Below are 25,074 nucleotides of genomic sequence, written 5' to 3' on the forward strand. Positions count from 1 at the left end.
GCCCCAGCCTAGTACCTACAGTGCCTACACTACGCACTAGGCTACCAGTGCGTCTCCTGAGCCCTGTTCCTCCTCCACGCACTCTCCCTATAGTGCGTGTATCCAGTTCGGTGCCTCCAGTTCCGGCCCCACGCACTAAGCCACCTGTGCGTCTCCTAAGTCCTGTACACACTGTCACTTCTCCCCGTACTAGTCCTGAGGTGCGTGCCCTCAGCCCGGTGCCACCAGTGCCGGTACCACGCACCAGGTATAGAGTACGCTTTGAGAGTTCAGTGTGCCCTGTCCCTGCTCCCCGCACTAGTATGAAGGTGCGTGTCCTTAGCCCGGTGCCTCCAGTTCCGGCACCACGCACCAGGTCTACAGTGCGCCTTATCCGGCCAGAGCCATCCGTCTCCCCAGCGCTATCTGAGCCATCCGTCTCCCCAGCGCCGTCTGAGCCATCCGTCTACCCAGCGCCATCTGAGCCATCCGTCTCCCCAGCGCCATCTGAGCCATCCGTCTCCCCAGCGCCGTCTGAGCCATCCGTCTGCAATGAGCCTGCAAAGCCGCCCGTCTGCCATGAGCCTGCAAAGCCGCCCGTCTGCCATGAGCCTACAGAGCCGTCCGCCAGACAGGAGCCGCTAGAGCCGTCCGCCAGACAGGAGCCGCTAGAGCCGTCCGCCAGACAGGAGCCGCTAGAGCCGCCCGTCAGACAGGATCTGCCAGAGCCGCCAACCAGACAGGATCTGCCAGAGCCGCCAATCAGACAGGATCTGCCAGAGCCGCCAACCAGACAGGATCTGCCAGAGCCGCCAACCAGACAGGATCTGCCAGAGCCGCCAGCCAGACAGGATCTGCCAGAGCCGCCAGCGAGCCATGAGCAGCCAGAGCCGTCAGCGAGCCATGAGCAGCCAGAGCCGTCAGCGAACCTGCCATGAGCAGCCAGAGCCGTCAGCCTGCCATGAGCGTCCAGAGCCGTCAGCGAGCCATGAGCAGCCAGAGCCGTCAGAGAGCCATGAGCAGCCAGAGCCGTCAGAGAGCCATGAGCAGCCAGAGCCGTCAGCCAGCCATGAGCGTCCAGAGCCGTCAGCCAGCCATGAGCGTCCAGAGCCGTCAGCCAGCCATGAGCGTCCAGAGCCGTCAGCCTGCCATGAGCGTCCAGAGCCGTCAGCCTGCCATGAGCGTCCAGAGCCGTCAGCCTGCCATGAGCGTCCAGAGCCGTCAGCCTGCCATGAGCGTCCAGAGCCGTCAGCCTGCCATGAGCGTCCAGAGCCGTCAGTCAGCCATGAGCTGTCCCTCAGCCAGAAGCGGCTAGTAATTCAGAACTGCCCCTCAGTCCAGAGCTGTCTCTCTGTCCGGAGCTGCCCTTCAGTCCGGAGTTGCCCCTCTATCCTGAGCTACCTCTTTATCCTGAGCTACCTCTCTCTCCTAAGCTATCCCTCTGTCCTGAGCTATCCCTATGTCCTGAACTACCTTGTCCCAGAGCTGTCCTTGATTCTGGTGTTGCCCCTAAATTTAGGTGGGGTTATTTGGAGGGTGGTCATTGTGGGGAGGATAGGGAAGCGGGGGTTGATTATGGTGGGGTGGGAACCACGCCCGGAGCCTAAGCCACCACCGTGGTCAGATGCCCACCCAGACCCTCCCCTGGACTTTTTGGTGATGCGTTCGGAGTACGCATCTTGAGGGGGGGGTTATGTCACGTTCCTGACCTGTTTTCTGTTTAGTTTTGTGTGTTAGTTGGTCAGGACGTGAGTTTGGGTGGGCATTCTATGTTGTCTGTTTCTATGTTGGTTTAGGGTTGCCTGGTATGGCTCTCAATTGGAGGCAGGTGTTTGGCGTTCCTCTAATTGAGAGTCATATTTAGGTAGGCTGTTCACAAGGTTTGTTGGTGGGTGGTTGTCTCCTGTGTCTGTGTTATGTCTTACACCATACGGGATTGTTTCGGTTGTTCGTTTCGTTTCGATGTAGTATGTTTCCTGTCCGTAAGTGTTACGTATTAGTTATGTAAGTTTATGTTCAGGTTTCGTATACGTCGTTTTGTTATTTTGTAAATTTGAAAGTGTTTGTGTTTTCGTGTTGCCATCGTCGTATTTATAATAAAGATGGCTTATTTCCCTCAAGCTGCATTTTGGTCTGAAGATCCTTCTCTCCTCACCTCTTCCGAGGATGAGGAGAGCGTCACCCGTTACAATGTTGAAGAGGGTGGGGCTTAAGCTGCATCCCTGTCTCACCCCACGACCCTGTGTGAAGAAATGTGTGTGTTTTTTGCCAATTTTAACCGCACACTTGTTGTTTGTGTACATGGATTTTATAATGTCGTATGTTTTCTCTCTCTGCGATGATTTTTGTTTCTCTCCACTCTCTCTCTCCACTCTGTTTCTCTCCACTCTCTCTCTCGCCATTATCTCTCTATCTCTCTCACTCGATCTCGTCTCTCTCTGTCTCTCTCTCTCTCTCTCTCTCTCTCTCTCTGTAACGGCGGTCCTCCTCCTCTTCTACCGAAAAGGAGGAGTAGTGAGGGAACCAAGGCGCAGCGGGTTGTGAACACATTATATTTATTAAAGACAAGACAAAAACGAACTATACTTGATAATGATACAAAATAACAAAACGAAAGTAGACAGACCTGAACGACGAACATACATAAACACGAGAACGCACGAACAGGGAAAAATAGCCTACATGAAATGAACAAACCGTAACAGTCCCGTATGGTGCGACAAACACTGACACAGGAGACAATCACCCACAACGAACACTGTGACAACGCCTACCTAAATATGACTCTTAATTAGAGGAACGCCAAACACCTGCCTCTAATTAAGAGCCATACCAGGTAACCCAAAACCAACACAGAAACAGAAAACATAGAATGCCCACCCAACCTCACGTCCTGACCAACTAACACACAAAAACTAACAGAAATAGGTCAGGAACGTGACAGTACCCCCCCCACAAGGTGCGAACTCCGGACGCACCAGCACAAAGTCTAGGGGAGGGTCTGGGTGGGCATCTAACCACGGTGGTGGCTCAGGCTCCGGGCGCGGTTCCCACCCCACCATAATCCATCCTAGCCCCCTCCCTTCAAGAATGTCCACCCTCTTACTTCCCCCACAAAATCCTCCTAATAACAAATCTAATAATGACAATACCGGGACAGAGAGATAAACCAAGACAGAGGGATAGATAAGACTATAGAGGTAGATAAAGATAGAGAGGGAGATCAGGATAGAGGGGCAACTCCGGACTGAAAGGCAGCTCCGGACAGAGAGACAGCTCTGGACTGATGGGCAGTTCTGGGTATCTAGCCTTTTCAGGCTGAAGGGCAGCTCATGGCTGACTGACGACTCTCGATGCTCATGGCTGGCTGACGGCTCTCGACGCTCATGGCAGGCTGACGGCTCTCGACGCTCATGGCAGGCTGACGGCTCTCGACGCTCATGGCAGGCTGACGGCTCTCGACGCTCATGGCAGGCTGACGGCTCTCGACGCTCATGGCAGGCTGACGGCTCTCGACGCTCATGGCAGGCTGACGGCTCTCGACGCTCATGGCAGGCTGACGGCTCTCGACGCTCATGGCAGGCTGACGGCTCTCGACGCTCATGGCAGGCTGACGGCTCTCGACGCTCATGGCTCTCTGACGGCTCTGGCTGCTCATGGCTCTCTAACGGCTCTAGCTGCTCATGGCTCTCTGACGGCTCTGGCTGCTCATGGCTCTCTGACGGCTCTGGCTGCTCATGGCTCTCTGACGGCTCTGGCTGCTCATGGCTCTCTGACGGCTCTGGCTGCTCATGGCTCTCTGACGGCTCTGGCAGATCCTGTCTGGTTGGCGGCTCTGGCAGATCCTGTCTGGTTGGCGGCTCTGGCAGATCCTGTCTGGTTGGCGGCTCTGGCAGATCCTGTCTGGTTGGCGGCTCTGGCAGATCCTGTCTGGTTGGCGGCTCTGGCAGATCCTGTCTGGTTGGCGGCTCTGGCAGATCCTGTCTAGTTGGCGGCTCTGGCAGATCCTGTCTGGCGGGCGGCTCTAGCGGCTCCTGTCTGGCTGACGGCTCTAGCGGCTCCTGTCTGGCTGACGGCTCTAGCGGCTCCTGTCTGGCGGATGGCTCTGTAGGCTCATGGCAGACGGGCGGCTTTGCAGGCTCATGGCAGACGGGCGGCTTTGCAGGCTCCTGGCAGACGGATGGCTCAGATGGCGCTGGGGAGACGGATGGCTCAGATGGCGCTGGGGAGACGGATGGCTCAGATGGCGCTGGGGAGACGGATGGCTCAGATGGCGCTGGGGAGACGGATGGCTCAGATGGCGCTGGGGAGACGGATGGCTCAGATGGCGCTGGGGAGACGGATGGCTCAGATGGCGCTGGTGAGACGGATGGCTCTGGCCGGATACAGCGCACTGTAGACCTGGTGCGTGGTGCCGGAACTGGAGGCACCGTGCTAATGATAAGCACCTTCCTACTAGTGCGGGGAGCAGGGACAGGGCACACTGTATTCTCAAAGCCTACTCTATCCCTGATGCGTGGTACCGGCACTGGTGACACCGGGCTAAGGACAAGCACATCAGGATTAGTAGGGGGAGAAGATACAGTGGGTTCAGGGCTCTGGAGACGCACAGGTAGCTTAGTGCGTGGGCCCGGAACTGGAGGCACCGGGCTAGATACACGCACTACAGGGAGAGTGCGTGGAGGAGGAACAGGGCTCAGGATACGCACTGGTAGCCTAGTGCGTAGTGTAGACACTGTAGGTACTAGGCTGGGGCGGGGAGGTGGTGCCGGAAATACCGGACCGTGGAGGCGTACTGGCACTCTTGAGCATTGAGCTTGCCCAACCTTACCTGGTTGAATACCCCCGGTTGCCCGACCAGTGCGGGGAGGTGGAATAACCCGCACCGGGCTATGTAGGCGAACCGGGGAAACCATGCGTAAGGCAGGTGCCATGTATGCCGGCCCGAGGAGACGCACTGGAGACCAGACGCGTTGAGCCGGCCTCATGACACCTGGCTCAATACTCAATCTAGCCCTACCAGTGCGGGGAGGTGGAATAACCCGCACTGGGCTATGCACTCGTACAGGAGACACCGTGCGCTCTACTGCGTAACACGGCGCCTGCCCGTACTCCCGCTCTCCACGGTAAGCCTGGGAAGTGGGCGCAGGTCTCCTACCTGCCCTTGGCCCACTATCTCCTAGCCCCCCCCCAAGAAATTTTTGGGAATTACTCACGGGCTTTTTTGGCTTCCGTGCCAGACGCGTTCCCTCATAGCTCCGGTTCCTCTCCCAGGTAGCCTCTGCTCTCCTCAATGCCTCCACCTGTTCCCATGGGAGGCGATCCCTCCCAGCCAGGATCTCCTCCCAAGTGTAGCAACCCTTTCCATCCAAAACATCGTCCCATGTCCATTGCTCCTTTCTCTCCTGTCCCTTACTCCGTTTCGTTTTCCCTTGCCGCTTGGTCTTAGCGTGTTGGTGGGTGATTCTGTAACGGCGGTCCTCCTCCTCTTCTACCGAAAAGGAGGAGTAGTGAGGGAACCAAGGCGCAGCGGGTTGTGAACACATTATATTTATTAAAGACAAGACAAAAACGAACTATACTTGATAATGATACAAAATAACAAAACGAAAGTAGACAGACCTGAACGACGAACATACATAAACACGAGAACGCACGAACAGGGAAAAATAGCCTACATGAAATGAACAAACCGTAACAGTCCCGTATGGTGCGACAAACACTGACACAGGAGACAATCACCCACAACGAACACTGTGACAACGCCTACCTAAATATGACTCTTAATTAGAGGAACGCCAAACACCTGCCTCTAATTAAGAGCCATACCAGGTAACCCAAAACCAACACAGAAACAGAAAACATAGAATGCCCACCCAACCTCACGTCCTGACCAACTAACACACAAAAACTAACAGAAATAGGTCAGGAACGTGACACTCTCTCTCTCTCTCTCTCTCATTCTTTCTCTTGCTCTCTCTCCCTTCTCTCTCTCTCTCTCTCGTTCTTTCTCTTGCTCTCTCTCTCTCTCTTCTCTCTCTCTCTCGTTCTTTCTCTTGCTCTCTCTCTCTCGCTCTCGCTCTCTATCTACACTCTCTCTCTCTCTTCTCTCTCTCTCTCTCTCTCTCTCTCATTCTTTCTCTTGCTCTCTCTCTCTCTCTCTCGTTCTTTCTCGTGCTCTCTCTCTCTCTCTTCTCTCTCTCTCTCTCTCGCTCTCTCTCTCTCTATCTACACTCGCTCTCTCTCTCTCTCTCTCTCTCTCTCTCTCTCTCTCTCTCTCTCTCTCTCTCTCTCGTTCTTTCTCTTGCTCTCTCTCTCTCTCTCTCTCTCTCTCTCTGCATGCTGGGAGTGTTTGGTGCATGCTGGGAATTGAATGATTGATTGAGTGAGTGCGTGTGTTGTGTAGAGTAAGATATTCAGAACTTTCCTTCGGTTTTTTCTTTCTTGGTGGCATTCTTTGGTTTCTTCTGTGCATGATTAAGATTATTATATATATATTTTTTTTTTTTTGTGTGGTAGAATTAAGTATTTAGGTTTTTTCGTATCGAAATTACCTTGATTTTGGCGGGGATGGCTTCCAGAATTGGAATGCCGTCCCTGTCACTTCGGCACGGCTTTAGGTGTGTCACTGAAGCTACTGTCACGGTGGAGGATTTTCTGGTCGCCGTAGGAGAGAAGGTAGGATACGATAATGTTGCGTATGCGTCACGGATGAATAAAGCGGTGGTGGTATTTCTTAAGGAAGAGCGCCTTGTTGATCGTATGGTTGAGCAGGGCGTACTTCTTAAGGGAATGTTTATTCAAGTTACCCCGCTTTTTTCTCCGTCAACAAGGGTAACGATTTCAAATGTACCACCGTTTATTCCAAATGAGCTATTGGAGCGCGAGTTATTGCGCTTTGGGAAGTTTGCAAGCTCAATTAAGGTTGTTCCATTGGGTTGCAAACACCCGGCGTTGAAACAGGTTATGTCGTTTCGGCGACAGGTGTTTATGTTTTTGGACTCACCGGAGCAGACTTTAGAGATATCGTTTAAAGTCAAGTATGACAATAGAATGTATATGGCGTATGCTAGTACGGGTAGTCAACGGTGTTTTGAGTGTGGGGATGTTGGCCATAAGCGACATGCTTGCCCGAAAAGGGAGAAGGCAGAGGGAGGGGCGCAGGTGGTCATCGTAACGCCTGGGCCCACTGATGTAGGGAGAGGTGGGCTGACAGTGGTTGAGCAGCCACAAGCACCTGTTGCCGAGGAACAAGTTATCCGTGTTGAAGAGCCAGTTCCTCAGACTGGTGAGGAGGTGCCCAGTACGAGTACTGGGGCACAGGAGGGGGTTCATATGGAGTTAATCTCAAAGGTAGTGGAGGAGATGCCCACTACGAGTAATGGAGTACAGGAGGGGGTTCATGTGGAGCTAATCTCACAGGTAGTGGAGGAGATGCCCACTACGAGTAATGGAGTACAGGAGGGGGTTCATGTGGAACTAGACTCCAAGGGAGTGGAGGAGATGCCCACTACGAGTAATGGAGTACAGGAGGGGTTTCATGTGGAGTTAGGCTCCCAGGTAGTAGAGGAAATGCCCACTACGAGTAATGGGGTACAGGAGGGGGTTCATGTGGAGCTGGGCTCTCATGTAGTGGAGGAGATGCCCACCACGGGTAATGGGGTTCAGGTGGGGCTAGTCTCCCAGGTAGTGGAGGAGATGCCTGGTACGAGTGATGGGGTGCAAGTGGGGAGTGTTGAAAGGGATGTGGTAGAGGGGAGTCAGTGGTCTGTGGCCTCAGCTGAGGAGGATCAGGAGAAGGATATGGATATCTCTTCTGATATGACAGCAGCTGGTGAGGACTCAATTTATGATCTAGAGGAGGTAAATGGGTTTCTGGATCAGACTTTTGGGAAATCTGTAAAATTGGCAGAATATTTTGATGTTGATAAGTTTGTGAGGTCAGCTGTGATGTTACAGAAGACGGTGGGGTTAGACCAGTTGAGTGAGAAGAAGCGGTTTCGCTTGAGGAAATTTGTTACTGCTGTTACAGCAGCAAAAGGTGGTGGGAAACGTGGTCAGGTTAATAAGAAAAGATTTAAATAATGATGATGATCATGCTTCATAGGGTGTCTTTTTTCTCTTTGGTTTCTCTGTGGTTTATTCTGCTTTTCTTTTCTCTTTTCTACATGGAGGTACTAAGGGTAGGTTCTCTCAATATTAATGGGGGAAGGGACAGAAATAAGAGGGCTTGGGTTTTAGAAGAAATAAAACAGAAAAGGCTTAATGTAGTTTTCCTACAGGAGACACATAGTGATGAGGCTAATGAGGTTGACTGGGGTATGTGGTGGGAGGGGCAGCATATACTCAGTCATGGTACTAATTTCAGTGCTGGGGTGGCCATCTTGTTTTCCTCAGGTTTAGGGGTGACTGTGATATCTACAACAGAGATTGTCAAGGGTCGGGTTTTATTGGTCAAGGTGGATGTTATGGGGGTTTTGTTTCTTTTTTTGAATGTTTATGCTCCTAATGAGGGTACCGAGCGTCTTGTTGTGTTTGATAAAATAAAAGAAACCTTAAGACAGTGTGACCAAGAGGGGTGTATGGTTGTAGGGGGGGACTGGAACTGTACTGTGGATTTTACTGTTGATCGCAACGCTGAAGAACCTCACCTGCGGTCAGCCACTTTCCTGTCTGGCTTACTAACTGAGTTAGAGCTTTGTGATGTGTGGAGAGTAAAGAATGCAAAAGTTAGGCAATACACATGGTTGAAAGTGAATGAAGGTGGTGTCAGTGCAGCAAGGTTAGATAGGTTGTACGTATCTGATCAATACTGTAGTAGGGTTGGAAAGTGTGCCATTACTCCTGTGGGTTTCTCTGATCATCACATTATAACTGTTGATATTCACTTGTCCTGTCCACGAAGGTCATCACCTTACTGGTATTTTAATGTTAAATTGTTACATGATGTCAAGTTTTGTGAAAGGTTTTTGTTGTTTTGGGAAAAATGGAGGGTTACAAAAGGGAATTTTGAGTCCTTGAGACAATGGTGGGATGTTGGGAAGGCCCAAATACGAGTATTTTGTCAACAGTATACTGCTTTGTCTCAAATTGAAGTTAAAGAGACTATCAATGCCCTTGAACAGGACATCAAATCAATTGAATTGAAGCTGCTCACTCAGAATGACCCTGGACTAGTCATGAACTTACAGGACAAGAGACATGAACTGAGGTCGTTTCTGCATGAAAGAGTGAAAGGTGCCTTGATTAGGTCTCGTTTCGCTTCCCTCAAGGATATGGATGCTCCTAGTGCTTTTTTTTTAACCTTGGACAGTCGACTTTACAACGTAAACAGATGGTCTGCCTTCGTCTCCCTGATGGGACGGTGACCACGGATGACAGTGAAATGCGTCAACATGCCGTGGATTTCTACTCTGCCCTCTATAAGGCGGAGGATTGTGACTCTCTGTGTACTGAACAGTTGTTACATGGTCTTCCTAAATTGGGACCTGAACAGAGAGTCGCATTGGACTCTGACATTACACTGCAAGAGCTGTCCACAGCAGTTATGCAGCTCTCAACAGGCCGAGCCCCTGGCATTGATGGTTTACCATCTGAGTTCTATAAGCACTTTTGGGGGTCTATTGGGGAGGATTTTTATGAAGTGGTGTGTGAATCTTTTCATGAGGGTTCTCTTCCTGTATCCTGTCAACGTGCGGTGCTTTCACTGTTGCCAAAAAAGGGGGATTTGGCTCTCATAAAAAATTGGAGACCTGTTGCTTTGCTGTGTGCAGAATATAAAATAGTTTCAAAATGTCTCTCAAACAGGTTGAAAGAGTATCTGGGATTGTTGGTCCACAAGGACCAGTCCTACTGTGTACCTGATCGCTCAATTGTTGACAACTTGTTTCTGATAAGAGATGTTCTAGACATTTGTAAACTGTCTGATGTAAATGTGGGTTTACTTTCTTTGGATCAGGAGAAGGCTTTTGACCGCGTGGACCACCAGTATTTGTTCAAAACGATGAAAGCCTTTGGGTTTGGGGATGTTTTTTTGTCTTGGATGAATTTACTGTATGCTGGGGCCTCGTGTATGGTGAAGGTGGGGGGTGGTTTGAGTTGCCCCATCCCTGTCCAAAGGGGTATCAGGCAGGGATGCCCAATTTCAGGGCAGTTATATAGTCTGGCGATTGAACCAATGCTTTGTTTTTTAAGAGCGAAGCTTACTGGTTTCTCTGTGCCAGGTGTAATGAAGGGTCCCACGATAGCACTGTCTGCGTATGCAGATGATGTGACAGTTTTTATTACAGGGGCTGAGGATGTTAAGGTTCTCTCAGACGCTTTAATGGTGTATGAGGGTGCCTCCTCAGCTAGAGTCAATTGGGGAAAGAGTGAAGCGCTGTGGGCAGGTCAGCTTCAGATAGGGTCCGCTCCACGGTTACCAGGGGGGCTTCAGTGGGGCAGAGATGGGATGAAGACATTGGGTGTTTTTCTAGGCTCTGATGTCTTTCAGAAAAAGAACTGGGAGGGTGTAGTGGAGAAAGTGTGTGCCAGACTGTCAAGATGGAAATGGGTGCTACCCCAGTTGTCTTATAGGGGAAGGGTACTGGTAATTAATAATCTTGCTGCCTCTACCCTGTGGCACAGACTAATGATTTTGCAGCCACCAAAGGGTCTGATACAAGAGCTTCAGAGGACCCTTGTCAATTTCTTCTGGTCTGGACAACACTGGATCAAAGCTGCAGCTTTGTACCTGCCACTGCACGAGGGGGGCTGCAGGCTGTTTGGGCTTAGACAAGCACCTTTTCCTCTTAAAGCTGGAGGGGGGTGAGTTGAATGGCCTGACTCCATTCTATGAGTCTGTTATGCAGGCTTGGAGGATTCTGGTCAAGTCCCGTAAGGCCGGCACGCTACCAGGGATGTGGCTTTTTGAAGAGCCTCTTTTTTATAACACTGCCATCCAGTCCAGTGCTCTGGGTTCAGCCAGCCTGCGTTCATGCCTGTTAGGTGTCGGGTGCACCAAGCTGGGTCATCTGATGCAGAGCAGGAGCAGATCGTTGGAGGAGCTGGGAGAAAGAGCGGGGATCCGATCATCTCGCCTACTGAGGAAGGTCGTCGCTGAGGTCTGTGACTCCTTGCCAGTGCTTCATCGTCAGTATGTGACTGACATTTCCAATTCTGATCGGTGGAAGGAGGGTCTGGATTATGTGTTCCCTGCACTGATTGTTAGTGCTGCGGTGGGGGCATTTGACGAGGACGTGGGGATGCTGCTTTCCTTCGATACCCCGGAGCTGGGGGAGTTCAAGGAGGTGGGAAAGAAGGCCATGTACAGAATATGTGTAAAGGTGTCCCATGCCTCTTCCCTGGAAGGGGTAAAATCGACGAGGTGGGCGGGTGTGCTTGGTCCAGGTGCTTCCCCAAAAGGCTGTTGGCGATCATTATACAAACTGCCGATTGATAAGAGGACAGCTGACCTCCAATGGAGGATCATACATGGAGCTATAGCCACCAACATGCATCTGGTACACCTGGACCCTACTGTTGGGGAGGGGTGTCCATTCTGTGCAGAGTCTGAAACTCTGGCACACCTGTTTTTACTGTGTCCCAGGTTGGTCGGGATGATTGACCTGATCACTGACTGGTTCTCAACGTTGGGAGAGGTTTTCTCTTCCCAACTGTATATATTTGGGCCAAAGTACAGGTTCAGTCAAAAGGGTGTCGTTGTGTTGCTTAATTTTGTGTTAGGGGCAGCAAAATTAGCGATATGGAAGACCCGAAAGAACAGTATTCGGGGACAAGGGTCTGTGGATGTGGTGGGAATGCTGGAGGGAATGGTGGCAGCGAGACTAAGGGTTGAGTTTGCCTATTATAAACTTGTCAACAATATTGATCTGTTTTTGAGTATATGGGGTATTCAGAGGCTGTTGTGTTTAGTTACTGTGGAGGAGGAGTTGGAGTTGTGTTTTTAATTGATGTGTAACTGTGGTTTTGTATGAGTATTTATTGTGTGGTGGGCTCCCAGACCCAATAAAGATTATTTCAAACTCAAACTCTCTCTCTCTCTCTCTCTCTCTCTCTCTCTCTCTCTCTCTCTCTCTCTCTCTCTCTCTATCTCTCTCTCTCTCTCTCTCTCTCTCTCTCTCTCTCTCTCTCTCTCTCTCTCTCTCTCTCTCTCTCTCTCTTTTCTCTCTTCTCTCTTCTCTCTCTCTCTCTCTCGTTCTTTCTCTTGCTCTCTCTCTCTCTTCTCTCTCTCTCTCTCTCTCTCTCTCTCTATCTACACTCGCTCTCTCTCTCTCGTTCTTTCTCTCGCTCTCTCTCGCTCTCTCTCTCTCGTTCTTTCTCTCTCTCTCTCTCTCTCTCTCTCTCTCTCTCTCTCTCTCTTTCTCTCTCTCTCGTTTCTCACCTCTTTTACAAGAACAGTCTGTTTTCACAGGGGAGGGGGGGGGGGGGGGGGCTGTGGAAATTCTGATGTTTGTTTTGCAGTCCTCCTTCATTACCAGTTCTCATGATCTTGAAGAGCCCCCAGCTGAATTACAATGTAGTTCGTCCCAGAAAACTCTGTCTGTCATAACCTGAAAAGAATGTCTCTAAAGCCTCTAATACCCTCTCTTTGTATAATGTAAACAGCATAGAGTATGTGGATACTTCATTAATTATTACTTTTTCACAACACCGTACATGTTTATTATTGCTCTGTTTTTCCATTGGCTACAGAACGTAAATAAACACTTCCAAAACAAACTGCGGGGACTTTCCAATCCAGATACTTTTTTACTGCAGGAAGTTAGAAAAGTTTGAACGAACCCCCCCCCCCAAAAAATGACAAGTGATTACAATTACCCCCCCCAAAAATTGAACTGGCCAACTTCCTGTCAAACAAGTTGTGTTAAATTAGAACTCTCTCTCTGGGCAGCCGAGGCACAACACTAATATTTAAACGACATGATGCATTACTTTACATCACGGTCCTAAATATTTACAAACAACATTTTATTTCTTAAGGTGCACCCCTTATCTCTGCTATCGACACCGGGGAGTTTTTCTGACAGTCGACCTTAACAGAAATTCAACGTGAATCTCAGTCCAACCGAACTGTCTTGGGAGCTGCAAATTACACATCAGTTCTGGATTCAGATAATTTATAACACATCTGGTTAGTCAACGACCTGAAATCCAGACTGCTGTGGTGCAGTAAAGAGGAGCGGGCCAGAGCAGACGCTCTCTCTCTCTCTCTCTCTCTCTCTCTCTCTCTCTCTCTCTCTCTCGCTCTCTCGCTCTCGCGCTCTCGCGCTCTCTCGCTCTCTCGCTCTCTCGCTCACTCTTTCTTTTTTCTGCAATCAGCTCAGACCCTCCAGGACCAGTACGGGGAAAGCCTCAGACCCAGCACAGACCCAGCTCAGACCCAGCTCAGACCCTCCAGGACCAGTACGGGGATAGCCTCAGAGTCGGACGCCCAGGCTTCGCTTACATTAAGCCCTGTCACCAGCAGGATGACTCCAGGACCAGTGTTGTGGGCTTTGGCCCTTCTAGCGACCGTGGCAAGCCAGGAGTATGAGAACCGTATGGAGAGCCATATCGACCGCTCTATCCCCTGGATCCACACCTTCCGCCAGGGGTTCAACTTCCAGTGTCCCCATGGAGAGGTGCTGGTGGCCCTGCAGAGTGTCTTCAGTGAGAAGGAAGGGTCCGACCGCCTCTGGGCCTTCGAGTGCCAACAGACTCCCACCACCCTGGGGCATCCCACAGAGTGCTGGTGGGACGATACCAACCGTGCCGGGATGGAGTGGTAGGTCCCCGATGCCATCTCTGGTCATCTGTGTCTCTCTTTCACCTCTCTGTAGTTTGACCTCTGTGACCTCTGGGCTTTCTGTGCCCTGATCCTTGTCTAGAAGTGTCATGTTTACACTGGTATCCAGTTATCTCTAATCTCTATAGATGTGATGTTACCCTGTGGTGTGAATCTTCTCTGGTTATCTCTAATCTCTATAGATGTGATGTTACCCTGTGGTGTGAATCTTCTCTGGTTATCTCTGTAGATGTGGAGGTACCCTGTGGTGTGAATCTTCTCTGGTTATCTCTAATCTCTGTAGATGTGTGATACTGTTTGCTGGAAGCAAGTTAGGGGTGCCCTTTGTAGTGTGTTCTCTGTAGTGTGTTCTCCGGTCGTCTGATACGTGGCACGCTCTGGGCTGACCATCTGCATCCTCTCTGTCCTCCTCTGATCTCTATCGATGTAAGATGTGCTGAAAACAAAGGCTGCAGCTGGAACGAGGCTGGAACGAGCTAATTGGGTGGGTGAGGAGAGTCAAATTTGGTAATTGATAATTATGGACAGTTTATTTCCCCTCTGGGCTGAGTTGTAAAAGCCTCAGTCTCAGCACCAGGATGACTGAATGTTCTATCCTATTGGTTTCTATGTCGGGAAAGTCTGAGCTTAGATGGGATTTAAGGAGAGACCGTTTTATTGTCCTTTAAGTCCCTCACTGATCCATGTCCATAGAGGAGCCTCTCTAGCGTGAATCATCACGTTTACATTATGCTTAGGTTTACGTTTATTTAAACATCTTGGTACATAAATATCTAAAACAGTGAATTGGAGTGCTTTATGATCAACAGAGACTGATATGAAGACTCTTGAAAAAACGTGAATCCTTTATTCTGAAAAGATGGGAGGCAGGATGACAGAGAGCCATCACATAGTCTTCAGAGAGCCATCACATAGTCTTCAGAGAGCCATCACATAGTCTTCAGAGAGCCATCGCCTAGTCTTCAGAGAGCCATCACATAGTCTTCAGAGAGCCATCGCCTAGTCTTCAGAGAGCCATCACATAGTCTTCAGAGAGCCATCGCCTAGTGTTCAGAGAGCCATCGCCTAGTGTTCAGAGAGCCATCGCCTAGTGTTCAGAGAGCCATCACATAGTCTTCAGAGAGCCATCGCCTAGTGTTCAGAGAGCCATCACATAGTTTTCAGAGAGCCATCACATAGTCTTCAGAGAGCCATCACATAGTCTTCAGAGAGCCATCACATAGTCTTCAGAGCGCCATCACATAGTCTTCAGAGAGCCATCACATAGTCTTCAGAGAGCAATCACATAGTCTTCAGAGAGCAATCACATAGTCTTCAGAGAGCCATCGCATAGTCTTCAGAGAGCCATCACATAGTCTTCAGAGAGCAATCACATAGTCTTCAGAGAACCATCACATAGTCTTCAGAGAGCCATCACATAGTCTTCAGAGCCATCACATAGTCTTCAGAGAGCCATCACATTGTCTTCTACTGAGCACGGTAATTCTAAAACCACTGAAGAGGTCCATGATGAAGGGTTAGAGAGACACGTGGCCTAGGGCAGGCAGGCGAGAGACCAGATATAGTCACACACACACACACACGCACGCACGCACGCACGCACGCACGCACGCACGCACACACACACACACACACACACACACACACACACACACACACACACACACAGTCCTAGGAGGACGTTAGGTCAGTGTGTGTCATCTGTCAGGTGCCAAACACATTCTCTCTGCCACGGGACATTCAATTAAACTCAACATGATTTACTGTTCTGTTTATGACTGAAATGTTGCAGCCTCAACTCACAGCGACAAGTTATTTCCGTACAATGGAGGTTATTACTCTATGCTCCAAACGAATGAAAACAATACCCCCCCCCCTCCCCTCCCCCTCCTACGTCCGCGAGGAACATCATTGACTCGTTAGTGGATGACATCATTGTTCTAGAGCATGGGTGTCAAACTCTGGCCCGCGGGCCAAATTTGGCCCGCGGGGTAATTATATTTGGCCCGCGAGACAATACCAAATTACTACTAGAGCTGGCCCGCCGGTATTATACAGCGCATTCACCGCTAATACTACGAATCCCATAATGCTCTGCTGTTGTTTTCGCGCGCCAATCAGGACAGGACCCAGAAACGCCCTCTCCTCTGTGACAGTAGTCATAGCAACATAGACGCTACAACTGTCAGCGCGCTATCCCTTCCCAAAAATGGCGAAAAGAAAGGCAGAAAACAGGAGCTTTCTGGGCAAGTGGGAGGCAGAATATCTGTTTACATATGTAAAAGACAAACCTGTTTGTCTTGTTTGTGGAGTCAACGTGGCTGTAAGTAAGGAGTAGAACATTAGACGACACTATGAAACGAAACACCATGACAAATACAAGGACCTGGACATGACTCAAAGGAGCCAGAAAGTAGAGGAGATGAAAAGAAGTTTGGTTTCACAACAGAATATGTTCAAAAAAGCCACATCACAAAGTGAGGCTGCTGTAAAGGCTAGTTATATAGTGGCAGCAGAGATCGCAAAATCAGCCCGGCCCTTTAATGAGGGAGAGTTCGTGAAAAAGATTAGATCAGTGTGCAATAATTAACGTTTTCTTTGTGCACTTTTTCTTGCTACAAGGCATGGGCTTGAATGGTTGATTATTAGCCAGTGGAAAAAGTTTTAAAAAGTTTATTTTGGTATTTAAATCAGAAGGCTGCAAATAGAAAAGAGGCATACGATTTTTATTTAAATTTTATTTATTTAATAAATGAATGCCATTGATGTGTTTTTTCATTTGAAATTCGATTTTGCATGTCTCCACTATTAAATTATATATTGTATGGTAATAAGCGATGCTTGTTCCATATTCAATGTTAAAGCAAAACTTGTTTGGGTCCATATTAAAAGGTTCATTTGTTCAATGTTGGCCCGCGACTTTGTTCAGGTTTTACATTTTGGCCCACTGGGTATTTGAGTTTGACACCCCTGTTCTAGAGAGTAGGAAGCAGTATGTTCCTTGGAACACTACCCGTTTTATATTGATCTTGGTACGTCCCAAATGACATTCTGTCCCCCTACATATTTAATCTATTTATTATATTTGATCCTTGTGTTTCTGTTAACTCTGTTCTTTCTGTCTGCGTTGTTGGGAACGGCTCGTCGTCTATACGTATTGTTTACCAGCCATGTGTCAAATACAATTGGATTGGATTTGACATAGTGCACTACTTTTGACCAGAGCACTATGGACCCTGGTGAAAAGTAGTACACCACATAAGTGAGACGGAGCCAGTTGGGACACGCAACAATGTAGCTACTCTACTGGTGACTACTGGTGACTCTACTGGTGACTCTACTGGTGGTGACTCTACTGGTGACTCTACTGGTGACTCTACTGGTGACTCTACTGGTGGTGACTACTGGTGGTGACTCTACTGGTGGTGACTACTGGTGGTGACTCTACTGGTGACTCTACTGGTGGTGACTCTACTGGTGACTCTACTGGTGACTACTGGTGACTCTACTGGTGACTCTACTGGTGGTGACTCTACTGGTGACTCTACTGGTGACTCTACTGGTGACTCTACTGGTGGTGACTACTGGTGGTGACTCTACTGGTGGTGACAACTGGTGGTGACTCTACTGGTGACTCTACTGGTGGTGACTCTACTGGTGACTCTACTGGTGACTACTGGTGACTCTACTGGTGACTCTACTGGTGGTGACTCTACTGGTGACTCTACTGGTGACTCTACTGGTGGTGACTACTGGTGGTGACTCTACTGGTGGTGACTACTGGTGGTGACTCTACTGGTGACTCTACTGGTGGTGACTCTACTGGTGACTCTACTGGTGACTCTACTGGTGGTGACTCTACTGGTGACTCTACTGGTGACTCTACTGGTGGTGACTCTACTGGTGACTCTACTGGTGGTGACTCTACTGGTGACTCTACTGCTGGTGACTCTACTGGTGACTCTACTGGTGACTCTACTGGTGGTGACTCTACTGGTGACTCTACTGGTGACTCTACTGGTGGTGACTCTACTGGTGGTGACTACTGGTGACTCTACTGGTGGTGACTCTACTGGTGGTGACTACTGGTGACTCTACTGGTGGTGACTCTACTGGTGACTCTACTGGTGACTCTACTGGTGACTCTACTGGTGACTCTACTGGTGGTGACTCTACTGGTGACTCTACTGTGGACTCTACTGGTGGTGACTCTACTGGTGGTGACTACTGGTGACTCTACTGGTGGTGACTCTACTGGTGGTGACTACTGGTGACTCTACTGGTGGTGACTCTACTGGTGACTCTACTGGTGGTGACTCTACTGGTGACTCTACTGGTGACTCTACTGGTGACTCTACTGGTGACTCTACTGGTGGTGACTCTACTGGTGGTGACTCTACTGGTGACTCTACTGGTGGTGACTACTGGTGACTCTACTGGTGGTGACTCTACTGGTGGTGACTCTACTGGTGACTCTACTGGTGACTCTACTGGTGGTGACTCTACTGGTGACTCTACTGGTGGTGACTCTACTGGTGACTCTACTGCTGGTGACTCTACTGGTGACTCTACTGGTGGTGACTCTACTGGTGACTCTACTGGTGACTCTACTGGTGGTGACTCTACTGGTGGTGACTACTGGTGACTCTACTGGTGGTGACTCTACTGGTGGTGACTACTGGTGACTCTACTGGTGGTGACTCTACTGGTGACTCTACTGGTGACTCTACTGGTGACTCTACTGGTGACTCTACTGGTGGTGACTCTACTGGTGACTCTACTGGTGACTCTACTGGTGGTGACTACTGGTGACTCTACTGGTGGTGACTCTACTGGTGGTGACTCTACTGGTGGTGACTCTACTGGTGGTGACTACTGGTGACTCTACTGGTGGTGACTCTACTGGTGACTCTACTGGTGACTCTACTGGTGGTGACTCTACTGGTGACTCTACTGGTGACTCTACTGGTGACTCTACTGGTGACTCTACTGGTGGTGACTCTACTGGTGACTCTACTGGTGGTGACTCTACTGGTGACTCTACTGGTGGTGACTACTGGTGACTCTACTGGTGGTGACTCTACTGGTGGTGACTCTACTGGTGACTCTACTGGTGACTCTACTGGTGGTGACTCTACTGGTGACTCTACTGGTGGTGACTACTGGTGACTCTACTGGTGGTGACTCTACTGCTGACTCTACTGCGTGGTGACTCTACTGGTGGTGACTCTACTGGTGACTCTACTGCTGGTGACTCTACTGGTGACTCTACTGGTGACTACTGGTGACTCTACTGGTGACTCTACTGGTGGTGACGTCTACTGGTGACTCTACTGGTGACTCTATCTGGTGACTCTACTGGTGACTTTACTGGTGGTGACTCTACTGGTGACATCTACTGGTAGACTCTACTGGTGACTCTACTGGTAACTGTACTGGTGGTGACTCTACTGGTGCAGCCTCTACTGGTGGTGACTCTACTGGTGACTTCCGTACTGGTGGTGACTACTGGTGACTCTACTGCTGGTGGCTCTACTGGTGGTGACTCTACTGGTGACTCTACTGGTGGTGACTCTACTGGTGACTCTACTGGTGGTGACATCTACTGGTGACTCTACTGGTGGATGACTCTACTGGTGGTGACTCTACTGGTGACTCTACTGGTGACTCTACTGGTGACTCTACTGGTGACTCTACTGGTGGTGACTCTACTGGTGACTCTACTGGTGACTCTACTGATGACTCTACTGGTGACTCTACTGGTGGTGACTCTACTGGTGACTCTACTGGTGACTCTACTGGTGGTGACTCTACTGCTGGTGACTCTACTGGTGGTGACTCTACTGGTGGTGACTCTACTGGTGACTCTACTGGTGACTCTACTGGTGACTACTGGTGACTCTACTGGTGACTCTACTGGTGACTCTACTGGTGGTGACTACTGGTGACTCTACTGCTGGTGACTACTGGTGACTCTACTGCTGGTGACTACTGGTGACTCTACTGCTGGTGACTACTGGTGACTCTACTGCTGGTTACTCTACTGCTGACTCTACTGGTGACTACTGGTGACTCTACTGGTGACTCTACTGGTGGTGACTCTACTGGTGACTCTACTGGTGACTCTACTGGTGGTGACTACTGGTGGTGACTCTACTGGTGGTGACAACTGGTGGTGACTCTACTGGTGACTCTACTGGTGGTGACTCTACTGGTGACTCTACTGGTGACTACTGGTGACTCTACTGGTGACTCTACTGGTGGTGACTCTACTGGTGACTCTACTGGTGACTCTACTGGTGACTCTACTGGTGACTCTACTGGTGACTCTACTGGTGACTCTACTGGTGGTGACTACTGGTGGTGACTCTACTGGTGGTGACAACTGGTGGTGACTCTACTGGTGACTCTACTGGTGGTGACTCTACTGGTGACTCTACTGGTGACTACTGGTGACTCTACTGGTGACTCTACTGGTGGTGACTCTACTGGTGACTCTACTGGTGACTCTACTGGTGGTGACTACTGGTGGTGACTCTACTGGTGGTGACTACTGGTGGTGACTCTACTGGTGACTCTACTGGTGGTGACTCTACTGGTGACTCTACTGGTGACTCTACTGGTGGTGACTCTACTGGTGACTCTACTGGTGACTCTACTGGTGGTGACTCTACTGGTGACTCTACTGGTGACTCTACTGGTGGTGACTCTACTGGTGACTCTACTGCTGGTGACTCTACTGGTGACTCTACTGGTGACTCTACTGGTGGTGACTCTACTGGTGACTCTACTGGTGACTCTACTGGTGGTGACTCTACTGGTGGTGACTACTGGTGACTCTACTGGTGGTGACTCTACTGGTGGTGACTACTGGTGACTCTACTGGTGGTGACTCTACTGGTGACTCTACTGGTGACTCTACTGGTGACTCTACTGGTGACTCTACTGGTGGTGACTCTACTGGTGACTCTACTGGTGACTCTACTGGTGGTGACTCTACTGGTGGTGACTACTGGTGACTCTACTGGTGGTGACTCTACTGGTGGTGACTACTGGTGACTCTACTGGTGGTGACTCTACTGGTGACTCTACTGGTGGTGACTCTACTGGTGACTCTACTGGTGACTCTACTGGTGACTCTACTGGTGACTCTACTGGTGGTGACTCTACTGGTGGTGACTCTACTGGTGACTCTACTGGTGGTGACTACTGGTGACTCTACTGGTGGTGACTCTACTGGTGACTCTACTGGTGACTCTACTGGTGACTCTACTGGTGACTCTACTGGTGGTGACTCTACTGGTGACTCTACTGGTGACTCTACTGGTGGTGACTCTACTGGTGGTGACTACTGGTGACTCTACTGGTGGTGACTCTACTGGTGGTGACTACTGGTGACTCTACTGGTGGTGACTCTACTGGTGACTCTACTGGTGACTCTACTGGTGGTGACTCTACTGGTGGTGACTACTGGTGACTCTACTGGTGGTGACTCTACTGGTGGTGACTACTGGTGACTCTACTGGTGGTGACTCTACTGGTGACTCTACTGGTGACTCTACTGGTGGTGACTCTACTGGTGACTCTACTGGTGACTCTACTGGTGACTCTACTGGTGACTCTACTGGTGGTGACTCTACTGGTGACTCTACTGGTGGTGACTCTACTGGTGACTCTACTGGTGGTGACTACTGGTGACTCTACTGGTGGTGACTCTACTGGTGGTGACTCTACTGGTGACTCTACTGGTGACTCTACTGGTGGTGACTCTACTGGTGACTCTACTGGTGGTGACTACTGGTGACTCTACTGGTGGTGACTCTACTGCTGACTCTACTGGTGGTGACTCTACTGGTGGTGACTCTACTGGTGACTCTACTGCTGGTGACTCTACTGGTGACTCTACTGGTGACTACTGGTGACTCTACTGGTGACTCTACTGGTGGTGACTCTACTGGTGACTCTACTGGTGACTCTACTGGTGACTCTACTGGTGACTTTACTGGTGGTGACTCTACTGGTGACTCTACTGGTGACTCTACTGGTGACTCTACTGGTAACTGTACTGGTGGTGACTCTACTGGTGACTCTACTGGTGGTGACTCTACTGGTGACTCTACTGGTGGTGACTACTGGTGACTCTACTGCTGGTGGCTCTACTGGTGGTGACTCTACTGGTGACTCTACTGGTGGTGACTCTACTGGTGACTCTACTGGTGGTGACTCTACTGGTGACTCTACTGGTGGTGACTCTACTGGTGACTCTACTGGTGGTGACTCTACTGGTGGTGACTCTACTGGTGACTCTACTGGTGACTCTACTGGTGACTCTACTGGTGACTCTACTGGTGGTGACTCTACTGGTGACTCTACTGGTGACTCTACTGATGACTCTACTGGTGACTCTACTGGTGGTGACTCTACTGGTGACTCTACTGGTGACTCTACTGGTGGTGACTCTACTGCTGGTGACTCTACTGGTGGTGACTCTACTGGTGGTGACTCTACTGGTGACTCTACTGGTGACTCTACTGGTGACTACTGGTGACTCTACTGGTGACTCTACTGGTGACTCTACTGGTGGTGACTACTGGTGACTCTACTGCTGGTGACTACTGGTGACTCTACTGCTGGTGACTACTGGTGACTCTACTGCTGGTGACTACTGGTGACTCTACTGCTGGTTACTCTACTGCTGACTCTACTGGTGACTACTGGTGACTCTACTGGTGACTCTACTGGTGTTGACTACTGGTGACTCTACTGGTGACTGTACTGGTGGTGACTCTACTGGTAACTCTACTGCTGGTGACTCTACTGGTGACTCTACTGCTGGTGACTACTGGTGACTCTACTGGTGACTGTACTGGTGGTGACTCTACTGGTGGCTCTACTGCTGGTGACTCTACTGGTGGTGACTCTACTGGTGGTGACTCTACTGGTAACTCTACTGCTGGTGACTCTACTGGTGACTGTACTGGTGGTGACTCTACTGGTGGCTCTACTGCTGGTGACTACTGGTGACTCTACTGGTGACTCTACTGGTGGTGACTCTACTGGTGGTGACTACTGGTGACTCTACTGGTGGTGACTCTACTGGTGACTCTACTGGTGACTCTACTGGTGGTGACTCTACTGGTGGTGACTACTGGTGACTCTACTGGTGGTGACTCTACTGGTGGTGACTACTGGTGACTCTACTGGTGGTGACTCTACTGGTGACTCTACTGGTGACTCTACTGGTGGTGACTCTACTGGTGACTCTACTGGTGACTCTACTGGTGACTCTACTGGTGGTGACTCTACTGGTGACTCTACTGGTGGTGACTCTACTGGTGACTCTACTGGTGGTGACTACTGGTGACTCTACTGGTGGTGACTCTACTGGTGGTGACTCTACTGGTGACTCTACTGGTGACTCTACTGGTGGTGACTCTACTGGTGACTCTACTGGTGGTGACTACTGGTGACTCTACTGGTGGTGACTCTACTGCTGACTCTACTGGTGGTGACTCTACTGGTGGTGACTCTACTGGTGACTCTACTGCTGGTGACTCTACTGGTGACTCTACTGGTGACTACTGGTGACTCTACTGGTGACTCTACTGGTGGTGACTCTACTGGTGACTCTACTGGTGACTCTACTGGTGACTCTACTGGTGACTTTACTGGTGGTGACTCTACTGGTGACTCTACTGGTGACTCTACTGGTGACTCTACTGGTAACTGTACTGGTGGTGACTCTACTGGTGACTCTACTGGTGGTGACTCTACTGGTGACTCTACTGGTGGTGACTACTGGTGACTCTACTGCTGGTGGCTCTACTGGTGGTGACTCTACTGGTGACTCTACTGGTGGTGACTCTACTGGTGACTCTACTGGTGGTGACTCTACTGGTGACTCTACTGGTGTTGACTCTACTGGTGACTCTACTGGTGGTGACTCTACTGGTGGTGACTCTACTGGTGACTCTACTGGTGACTCTACTGGTGACTCTACTGGTGGTGACTCTACTGGTGACTCTACTGGTGACTCTACTGGTGACTCTACTGGTGACTCTACTGGTGACTCTACTGGTGGTGACTCTACTGGTGACTCTACTGGTGACTCTACTGGTGGTGACTCTACTGCTGGTGACTCTACTGGTGGTGACTCTACTGGTGGTGACTCTACTGGTGACTCTACTGGTGACTCTACTGGTGACTACTGGTGACTCTACTGGTGACTCTACTGGTGACTCTACTGGTGGTGACTACTGGTGACTCTACTGCTGGTGACTACTGGTGACTCTACTGCTGGTGACTACTGGTGACTCTACTGCTGGTGACTACTGGTGACTCTACTGCTGGTTACTCTACTGCTGACTCTACTGGTGACTACTGGTGACTCTACTGGTGACTCTACTGGTGTTGACTACTGGTGACTCTACTGGTGACTGTACTGGTGGTGACTCTACTGGTAACTCTACTGCTGGTGACTCTACTGGTGACTCTACTGCTGGTGACTACTGGTGACTCTACTGGTGACTGTACTGGTGGTGACTCTACTGGTGGCTCTACTGCTGGTGACTCTACTGGTGGTGACTCTACTGGTGGTGACTCTACTGGTAACTCTACTGCTGGTGACTCTACTGGTGACTGTACTGGTGGTGACTCTACTGGTGGCTCTACTGCTGGTGACTACTGGTGACTCTACTGGTGACTCTACTGGTGACTCTACTGGTGACTCTACTGGTGACTCTACTGGTGACTCTACTGGTGGTGACTACTGGTGACTCTACTGCTGGTGACTACTGGTGACTCTACTGCTGGTGACTACTGGTGACTCTACTGCTGGTGACTCTACTGATGACTCTACTGGTGACTACTGGTGACTCTACTGGTGACTACTGGTGTTGACTACTGGTGACTCTACTGGTGACTGTACTGGTGGTGACTCTACTGGTAACTCTACTGCTGGTGACTCTACTGGTGACTCTACTGCTGGTGACTACTGGTGACTGTACTGGTGGTGACTCTACTGGTGGCTCTACTGCTGGTGACTCTACTGGTGGTGACTCTACTGGTGACTCTACTGGTGGTCACTCTACTGGTAACTCTACTGCTGGTGACTCTACTGGTGACTGTACTGGTGGTGACTCTACTGGTGGCTCTACTGCTGGTGACTACTGGTGACTCTACTGGTGGTGACTCTACTGGTGACTCTACTGCTGGTGACTCTACTGGTGGTGACTCTACTGGTAACTCTACTGGTGGTGACTCTACTGGTAACTGTACTGGTGGTGACTCTACTGGTAACTCTACTGGTG

The 25,074-nt window shown here is 50.2% G+C and overlaps 1 protein-coding gene across 1 annotated transcript in view; it reads left to right on the top strand.

The window, feature by feature from the left end:
* Positions 1–6,307: 6,307 nt before the first annotated feature.
* The window catches only part of dpt (dermatopontin), a 32,518-nt gene continuing 13,751 nt past the window's right edge, over positions 6,308–25,074 (top strand). Inside the window, exons 1-2 of the mRNA XM_071342267.1 lie at positions 6,308–6,657; positions 13,300–13,744. Of these exons, the coding sequence (XP_071198368.1) occupies positions 13,449–13,744 (296 nt within the window). The 5' untranslated portion in view covers positions 6,308–6,657; positions 13,300–13,448. The remainder of the gene's footprint in view (positions 6,658–13,299; positions 13,745–25,074) is intronic.

The sequence above is a fragment of the Salvelinus alpinus genome, chromosome 15 (assembly GCF_045679555.1).
Source record: "Salvelinus alpinus chromosome 15, SLU_Salpinus.1, whole genome shotgun sequence".
Taxonomy (NCBI): Eukaryota; Metazoa; Chordata; class Actinopteri; order Salmoniformes; family Salmonidae; genus Salvelinus; species Salvelinus alpinus.